This window comes from Genypterus blacodes, unplaced genomic scaffold (assembly GCF_046128005.1).
Source record: "Genypterus blacodes isolate CSIRO-AG114 ecotype Tasmania unplaced genomic scaffold, CSIRO-AGI_Gbla_v1 ptg000587l_1, whole genome shotgun sequence".
NCBI classification, from domain to species: Eukaryota; Metazoa; Chordata; class Actinopteri; order Ophidiiformes; family Ophidiidae; genus Genypterus; species Genypterus blacodes.
The window spans coordinates 1-10,000 of NW_027467317.1; the positions used below are offsets into that span (position 1 = coordinate 1).

At 48.0% G+C, this 10,000-nt stretch overlaps 2 protein-coding genes across 3 annotated transcripts in view; both read right to left on the reverse strand.

The window, feature by feature from the left end:
* Positions 1-6,437: 6,437 nt before the first annotated feature.
* Positions 6,438-9,502, reverse strand: cyba (cytochrome b-245, alpha polypeptide). Of its 2 annotated transcripts, none has more exons than XM_076140359.1 (6): positions 9,344-9,502; positions 8,763-8,832; positions 8,543-8,617; positions 8,125-8,208; positions 7,958-8,039; positions 6,438-7,261 (listed from the first exon to the last, which is right to left on the reverse strand). In XM_076140359.1, the coding sequence occupies exons 1-6, from the start codon at positions 9,399-9,401 to the stop codon at positions 7,076-7,078; spliced, it is 555 nt and encodes a 184-aa protein (XP_075996474.1). In that variant the 5' UTR covers positions 9,402-9,502; the 3' UTR covers positions 6,438-7,075. The 2 variants fall into 2 exon arrangements, with proteins under 2 accessions (XP_075996474.1, XP_075996475.1); XM_076140360.1 differs by having other exon boundaries at positions 8,763-8,906; positions 9,344-9,487.
* Positions 9,503-9,790: 288 nt separating this feature from the next.
* The window catches only part of mvda (mevalonate (diphospho) decarboxylase a), a 4,931-nt gene continuing 4,721 nt past the window's right edge, over positions 9,791-10,000 (reverse strand). The window contains exon 10 of the mRNA XM_076140354.1: positions 9,791-10,000. This exon is cut by the window's right edge and continues 566 nt beyond it. The gene's annotated coding sequence lies outside the window, so the exon portion shown is untranslated.

The window sequence follows — 10,000 nt, forward strand, 5'->3', positions numbered from 1 at the left end:
ACAGCATCCAGGAACTTGAACTGAACTTGTTGGTAGTCCCGCCCGTGCTCCAGGGTGAAGTACAGAACGCCGTCCTTGGACTGCAGGAGGCTCATGGAGATCCCTGCAGGGCCAGGAGAGATCAGTCAGTCGGTCAGGAGAAGTCCAGATTGATCTTAAACATGAACCAAAGCTGCTGCATGGTGTTGAGACTCAAGGTTCTCACAACACGCCTCCTACATGAAGAACCATGGGGAGTGGGACCCTATAGGGTCCATAGATCAGGGATCAGAGACCTCTGAGCTCCTGAGCAGCTCCTCTTCCTCCTCACTCTTCACACGTCTGTTTGTCCCTCATACCCATGGTGCCCACATGTCTGATTCCCTGCCAGCTGTCATGGCGACCACACAGACACAGCACTTTGTAAAGCTCTCCAGTCATAAATGTGACATAAAGCTTGTGAATGTACAGGAAATATTCAATCTACCACCCAGACAGCCCTACATCCTGTTAGAGAGCCACATCACACCAGAGACGAGGACCCGAAGGTGACTATAGGATAGGGTTAGGGTCAAAGGTCAAACGTCAGAGTTTATATAGGATAGGGTGAGGGTCAAAGGTCAGAGTTACCATAGGATGGAGATCCATGACAACTACTGACCTAGAAAGAGAACCACAAACATCTACACAATGAGACGCACACAGAGTTCACACTAGTATGGGCTGAATGCAGCTTCTATTGAAGAAGTCTTATAATCTGAGGTCACCTGAGGTCAGGTCTGTTTATGTCAATCACTTTATTTATTTGAACACAAATTGATGAATAAACCTCCAAATGACTCTGAGACATGAGTGTGGGCGGGGCCTAGCTGTGAGGGGGACAGTGGGCAGACAGTGGGCGGGGCCTAGCTCAGAGGGGACACTGGGCAGACAGTGGGCGGGGCCTAGATGTGAGGGGACACTGGTCAGACAGTGGGCGGGGCCTAGCTGTGAGGGGACACTGGGCAGACAGTGGGCGGGGCCTAGCTGTGAGGGGACACTGGGCAGACAGTCACATGAGTGTAAGACAAAGGTCACCTGGACGGCTGAAGCGAGGCCACGTGTCTTTGGGAGACGTCAGCCAGGTGCTTCTGTGAAACTGTCTCTGTCTCTGTCTTGGCCTGAAACAAAACATCCACCATCATACATGACACAGGAACATGTGGAAGGCATACACACTCCACACACGCCTTGAGGTCATACCTCTGATCCCCAAGGACGGCTCGAGCCCCAAAGTATCTCTTCAGCTCCGTCTCTGGGTTTAGATTCCTGCAGCATGAGGACAGGAGACATGTCACAGAGAGACAGACAGAGAGAGAGAGAAAGAGAGAGAGAGAAAGAGAGACAGAGGGAGAGAGATAGAGAGAGGGAGAGAGACAGAGACAGAGACAGAGAGAGACAGAGACAGAGCCAGAGACAGACAGAGTGTGTCTCTCTCTGCTCACCTGTGCTCCACATGCAGCACTGCTCTTCTGTCTGAGCCTCCACAGTCTTCAGTCTGCAGGCTCAGCCCGTTGGACGTCTCCAGGTACTCCAGCAGCACATCGATGTTCTCCTCTGCTGCAGCCTCCTAAAGAGGAGAAGAAGAAGAAACTTTATTGGGTGTGAATCACATGCAGACACGTCAATCAGGCAACTCTCCACCCGCCAGTCCACGGGACTCAAACAGGCGACCCTACGGTTCCCAAGCTGAGTATGAAGTGAGCTACTGTCGCCCCCTCCTGACACCACACAGGCACAACACGTCAACACAAGGCGTCAACACAAGGCGTCAACACAAGGCGTCAACACAACGCGTCAACACAACACGTCAACACAACACGTCAACACAACGCATCATGCTACTTTACAATGATGTCACTCTCAACATCTCATCAAGAACTGAAAAAAGTTTCATTTGACTTCAGCATGGAAATGATCCTCAGTGATACTCAGACTAATCACTGGACTGATTCTACTCAGCTCCTTACCTGTGTTTCCTCTGTCACTTTGGTCTTCTTCTTCTTCTTCTTCTTTTTAACACGCTCTCCTGACGGACACTGTAAAGACAGAGCCACAGCTTAACACCTGTACTACACATGAAGCTGAGTGTAAGTGTACTACAAAGCTGAGTATAAGTGTACTACACATGAAGCTGAGTATAAGTGTACTACACATGGAGCTGAGTATAAGTGTACTACACATGGAGCTGAGTATAAGTGTACTACACATGAAGCTGAGTATAAGTGTACTACACATGGAACTGAGTATAAGTGTACTACACATGGAGCTGAGTATAAGTGTACTACACATGGAGCTGAGCATAAGTGTACTACACATGGAACTGAGTATAAGTGTACTACACATGGAGCTGAGTGTAAGTGTACTACACATGGAACTGAGTATAAGTGTACTACACATGGAACTGAGTATAAGTGTACTACACATGGAGCTGTGTATAAGTGTACTACACATGGAGCTGAGTATAAGTGTACTACACGTGGAACTGAGTATAAGTGTACTACACATGGAGCTGAGTATAAGTGTACTACACATGGAGCTGAGCGTAAGTGTACTACACATGGAGCTGAGCATAAGTGTACTACACATGGAACTGAGCATAAGTGTACTACACATGGAACTGAGTATAAGTGTACTACACATGGAGCTGAGTATAAGTGTACTACACATGGAGCTGAGTGTAAGTGTACTACACATGGAGCTGCGTATAAGTGTACTACACACATGCAGCTGAGTATAAGTGTACTACACATGGAACTGAGTATAAGTGTACTACACATGGAGCTGAGTATAAGTGTACTACACATGGAGCTGAGTATAAGTGTACTACATATAAAGCTGAGTATAAGTGTACTACACATGGAACTGAGTATAAGTGTACTACACATGGAGCTGAGCATAAGTGTACTACACCTGGAGCAGAGCGAGCGTAAGTGTACTACATATGGAACTGAGCATAAGTGTACTACACATGGAGCTGAGTGTAAGTGTACTACACATGGAGCTGAGTGTAAGTGTACTACACATGGAGCTGAGTATAAGTGTACTACACATGGAACTGAGTATAAGTGTACTGCACATGCAGCTGAGTATAAGTGTACTACACACATGCAGCTGAGTATAAGTGTACTACACATGGAGCTGAGTATAAGTGTACTACACATGGAACTGAGTATAAGTGTACTACACATGGAGCTGAGTATAAGTGTACTACACATGGAACTGAGTATAAGTGTACTACACACATGCAGCTGAGTATAAGTGTACTACACATGGAGCTGAGTATAAGTGTAGTACACATAGAGCTGAGTATAAGTGTACTACACATGGAGCTGAGTATAAATGTACTACACAGGAAGCTGAGTATAAGTGTACTACACATGGAATTGAGTATAAGTGTAATACACATAAGTAGATAGGTCTTAACCTTGGAGGAGTTTCCTGCTGGTTTCTCCTCCTTGTCTTTGGTGTCCTCAGCCTTCTTTCCATCTTCATCAGCCGACACTTTCTCTGCCTCGATCTCTGCTTCACAGATCTGTAAGAGTGTGAGACCGATCTGCATGAGTGACAACATCCCTTCCAGATGATAGTATTGATATCCTTGTTGACACACTGTGTGTGTGTGTGTGTGTGTGTGTGTGTGTGTGTGTGTGTGTGTGGTGTGTGTGTGTGTATGTTACACTGTTACAACATTCACTGTTTGTTAAAATGCAGAAGTCATAAATATTCTGTGACTTTGTCTCCATGAAAGGACAACAAACATTCAGAGTACAACAGTGCCACCTGCTGCTCTCTCAACTGCTGCTCTGTCTCCTGCTGCTCTCTCTCCTGAAGCTCCCAGTGTGAATGAATGAGACGTCTGCTGCTCTGTGTCTGCTCTGTGTCTGCTCTAAAAGGATGTTCCTCCCTGAGTCTCACTCACACTGGGAGCTTCAGAGAGGTCACAGGCCCGTTGAGCCTTCAGGTCCTGTGAGGTCACACAGGAGAAGGAGAAGGTCCTGCTGAGGAACTCTTTACTGGATCGGGACTCAAAGTGACACAGAGAGGTTCTGTTTGGACCACTGACCCATGTTACACTGACAGGTGTATAAGGGGAAGATTTGACCTTTGACCCTGGAGACACTGACACCGACTCTGACCCTGTGTGTGTGTGTGTGTGTGTGTGTGTGTGTGTGCTAGCTACGCAGCTATCCTGAGCTCCTGTCAGACACGTCCCGGGTCCATGTCCCGGGTCCATGTCGCGGGCTCATGTCCCAGGTTCGGGTGTTCGGGTGGTTCCGTCTCGTTACCAGCTCGTAGATGTTGCTCCGGTTCTTCTTCGGGGCCTTCCGGTTGTCCGGCTCCTGTTCCTCCGCCTCGGCCGCCTGCTCCTCCGGGCTGTCTCCTGTCAAGTCCGGGTCCGGGTCCAGCTCCTCCTGGGCCCGCTGCTTCCCTCGGAGCCTTCGCAGAGCTCGGCTCGACATGTTCCCCGGATCATGAGACACAAACACGAAACAACTCGAATGTTTACTGGAATCACAGCGACACCGAGACTGGGAGAGCGCTGATTGGCTGAGAGCTCTTCTTCTTCGCTTTGCTTCATCACGACAAGAGCCAACAGCGCCCCCTCAGGCCACAGAGGGACTCAGTGCCTACAGTCAGCAGAGGGTGGCAGCACAGCGCAGAGAGAAGAGCCAGAGATCATCCTGCTGTGAGACTGACATGAGGACATGAGGACATGAGGACATGAAGACATGAAGACATGAAGACATGATGACATGAGGACATGAAGACATGAGGACGTGAAGATGTGAAGACATGAAGACATGAGGACATGAAGACATGACATGAAGACATGAGGACATGAAGACATGAAGACATGAAGACATGAGGACGTGAAGACGTGAAGACGTGAAGACGTGAAGACATGAGGACATGATGACATGATGACATGAGGACATGAAGACATGATGACATGAGGACATGAAGACATGAGGACGTGAAGATGTGAAGACGTGAAGACATGAAGACATGAGGACATGAAGACATGACATGAAGACATGAGGACATGAAGACATGAAGACATGAAGACATGAGGACATGAAGACATGAGGACGTGAAGACGTGAAGACGTGAAGACATGAGGACATGATGACATGATGACATGAGGACATGAAGACATGATGACATGAGGACATGAAGACATGAGGACATGAAGACGTGAAGACGTGAAGACATGAAGACATGAGGACATGAAGACATGACATGAAGACATGAGGACATGAAGACATGAAGACATGAAGACATGAGGACATGAAGACATGATGACATGAGGACATGAGGACATGAAGACATGAAGACATGAGGACATGAAGACATGAGGACATGAAGACATGAGGACATGATGACATGAAGACATGAGGACATGAAGACATGAAGACATGAGGACATGAGGACATGAGGACATGAAGACATGAGGACATGAAGACATGAAGACATGAGGACATGAGGACATGAAGACATGAAGACATGAGGAAATGAGGACATGAGGACATGAAGACATGAGGACATGAAGACGTGAAGACGTGAAGACATGAAGACATGAGGACATGAAGACATGATGACATGAAGACATGAGGACATGAGGACATGAAGACATGAGGACGTGAAGACATGAAGACATGAGGACATGAGGACGTGAAGACGTGAAGACGTGAAGACATGAAGACGTGAAGACACATGAAGACATGAAGACACATGAAGACACATGAAGACACATGTAGACATGAAGACACACACACACACGAAGACACGTGAAGACACATGAGCCTATAACCTGCCAAACAGTGACAGTCAGAAGGTTCTGGAGCCCTGATTCCCCCTCAGCAGGGTTTAACCTCCTCCCTCCTGCTCAGGCTTGGCAGAGGCATGGATATGAAGTGTTGCCTCACAGACGTTTGGTTGAAACCTTGAGCCAACACTCACACCTGCAGAGCTGCTCTATGGGCCACTCTGCTCAGTCGGAATGAGGAAGTAAGACCCTCTTACTAATAATACCCTGTTTCCTCACTCTCTCTCTGTGTGTGTGTGTGTGTGTGTGTGTGCGCTCTGCAGGCCAGAGGGGAAACTCTAAAGTAATGAAACTCCGTGGTGGTGAGAGAGGAAGTGGGGACTTTCCACACACACACACACACACACACACACACACACACACACACACACACACACACACACACACCACACACACACACACACACACCACACACACACACACACACACACACACACACACACACACACACACACACACACACACACACACACACACACACACACACACACACACACACACACACACACACACACACACACACACACACACACACACACACACACACACACACACACACTCTCTCTCTCTTAGATTGATTCACACACTATTTATTTACACACATTTATTTTTGTCATTTTCTTCCCTGAGACATTTTTCTATCAAATCTTAAATCAAGTCAACCGAAGCCTCAATGAGCTTTAAGAGAGAAAATGAAGCAAAGTCAGAAGAAGAGTTTGAGTCTCCAGAGAGTTCATGAGGAAATGAAACTGATCCATAATATTGATCCAAACTAACAGACTGAGTCAAAGTGTCATGGAGTCAAATCATCAAACTGTGGTGACATGAAAGGGTTAAGATGTGACATCTAAATAATCCTGATGAAAGTGAATCAGCCTCTCTGCCCTCCAGTCTCTGACCTTTGACCTCTCTGATGCTTCCTCCAGATAAACTAACACACATTCTTCTCCTGTCAGTCTGTGGATCTAAAATGGCTCCCAAACCTTTTGTTTGTTTCCTGTAGATGAACGTCGTCACTTTGATCGCTCGGCTCAACACAAAGCACTGCAGCGAGCAGAAACGGGTTCAAAGCATCAAGAGGCAGGCGAGCGGGAAATAAATAAGATGAAGAAGAGAAAAGAGGAAGACGGGCTGAGCGATGACGTCATTAGCTAAGCAGGTGTGAACGCAGCTCCGGCTCCGGTTCTGAAGGTTGCGGTGGACTGGGGCCTGAACCAGGGGGCGGGGCTACTCGTTGGCAGTAACAGATATGGGGTTGACGTAGGCGGCGTCCTCCAGGTCGTCCACTCGCTTCCTGCGCGTCTCTGCAGGAGGTCTGGGTGGAGGATTCATAGGAGGGTTCTTAATGCTCTCTGGCTTCCGGGCCTCCTGCCGTGGAAGAATGGGTTCCCAGTGTTCCCCTCGGATCGCCGCCTGAAGAGGAAGAACACAAGGAACCTCAGATGCACTCTTAGAAGTTCTGGTACCATTGCTGTCCTGTGTAACTCATGTATGACTGCATGTTACTGTTTAAACCCAGACTGATGTGTTGTATAGAAGCGGAGACATGAACAGAACCTTCATCAGAACAATAACAAACCAAAACAGATATGGAGGCTCAGAACTTATCAATCAATCCCTTTGTGGGTTTGTGAGTACAGCAGCATCAGTGCAGTTTAATAGTTCAGACTGGAAAGTATTCAACCTTTGTTTCCACATTTTGAAAACAGGTTTTGCTGGAACAATGTCACAACCTTCATGTCTCAATGCAGAGGAACGTTTCCTGGTTCCTCTAAGACACAATGCAACACACAGACACACAAACACGTCAACACGCCAACAAGCATTAACCAGCTCAGCCTGTCAGCCAGCATCTCGGCTGATACCTGGTCTGCAGTCCTGAAGGTGGAACCCTCTCAGTGAAGATGGTTCAGTCTAACTTCAGCTCAGATGTGTTTACAGGAAGTTTCCTTGAGGTGTAGCTCTGGTTACTGCTCTGCCTCCCTGTGAGGCTCTATCTCTGAGGAGGAGGAGCTTGATGCCATTGGTGGATTTGCTCACATGAACACTGAGACGTTGCGCCTCTTGGTGTTGTGTGTGGTTGTGTAGATGTTTAAAGGGTTAACGTACGGTGAGGTAGATGAGGCTGGAGATGCCCAGGCAGACGCAGCCCAGCACGGTGGCCAGCATGAAGCCCGCTGGAACACAGAGTCTGAGGACGGAGAGACAGAGACAGACAGAGTGAAGAGGGAGACAGGTGCAGTGAAGGGAGAGAGAAGCTGCTCAGCAGGACGTACGCTGCATGGAGGAACGCTCGCACGTAGTAGTTCCTGGTCACCGGGCCGAAGGACTTCACACACACAGTGAAACAGTACTGACCCCTGAGAGGACACAGGAAGAGAGACACGAGGTCATCACAGAGACTCAGACTGAGGACCCGGACCGTCCCAGAGTCCAGACTGAAGACCCGGACTGTCCCAGAGTCCAGACTGAAGACCAAGACGGTCCCAGAGTCCAGACTGAAGACCCGGACCATCCCAGAGTCCAGACTGAAGACCCGGACTGTCACAGAGTCCAGACTGAAGACCAGGACGGTCCCAGAGTCCAGACTGAAGACCAGGACGGTCCCAGAGTCTTTGTTTCTGGACTCTGAGGTTCTGCTCTGAACATGTTTGATAGTTTGTCTCAGGAGACTCTGAAGGCTGAAGGTCTCACGTTCTCGCCACGCTGGTTCCTTTGTTCTTCTTCCCTCTTGGATACTCCAGCAGACACACAAACACACCAGCAGCTCTGCACGGACGTCAAGGATCTCAATCAACTCAACCAACATTTATCTACAAGTCGCCATAGCAACCAATACCTGCATCTATGTCTTCATTTGTCCTTTATAATAAACACATCCTGGGCTCTGTCAGGTGTTTGGACTGAAGGATACATCCCATAAGCTGCAAACTGCCAGCCTCTGAACTGCCCGGCCACGCCCACAATGCCGCCCGTCATCAGGACTGACAGCAGGAAGCAGGAAGGAGGAAGCAGGAAGGGAAAAAAACTTCACTTCATCACTTCAGGGAACCTCAGGCTGAGTCACAGCAAATATCAGATAACAGATCAATAACATTCAGCTTGACTTTAGTTATACAGAGACTAAACTCAACAAAGTTATCTGGAGGCTACAGAACATTTAAAGAGACAGGAGCAAGAAACGACTTTAACAGGGAGAGAACCACACACACACACACACTCACTCACACACACTCTCACACACTCACACATTCTCACTCTCACTCTCACACACTCTCACTCTCACTCTCACTCTCTCACACACACACACACACACACACACACACACACACACACACACACACACACACACACACACACACACACACACACACACACACACACACACACACACACACACACACAACTTGTGATCCCCTCTACATTCATGACACAAAGAACAGAATATAAAGTCTGAGCTGAGTCCCAGTAATCAGCCTCAGCTCTCATACTCACTGAGCCCCGCAGCCAGCGCCTGCTCGTTTGCCCACATCGCCCACTCGATTCTGCCCATATCGATATCGTTCAGTTCCCTATCAGTGTCGCGCTGCTCAGAGTGAAGAAGATGAAAACAGACTGAAGACTTTTAAACGAAGTTTGATGCGGAAGTGATGGCGTCATTTCCGAGTCGGAGGAGGAGCCGCGCGCTCACATTACGGCCCGATAACAATACGATCGATAGTAAGAGATGATCAAGCTGAACTGTTAGAATCACAGAGGAAGGAGAAGAATCTGAACTTCATGAAACCAAAACATGTTTTAATTAGCTGTCTGTCTGTCTGCCTGTCTGTCTCCCTTCCTGTCTCTCTCTCTCTCTCTGCATCTTTGTGTTGTTCTTTATGCGAAAGGACAGAATAAAGATGGTCCATAATAATATAAACAAACTGAGGTCACACAAACAAGTCAACAAAAATATAGTTTATTGAAATTCAATTCAGATCAAATTCAGCACGAGAAGAATCCAGATGAGCTCCACATCTCCACATCTGTGCTCTATGAAGAGGGAGACCACGGGATGAAGACTGAGTTAGCCTGATTCACTGCAGAAGGTACTGTCAGGTCCAACCAGGGCATAACTGCGGGGAGGAGCTTAGAGTCCAGTGGACGCTACAG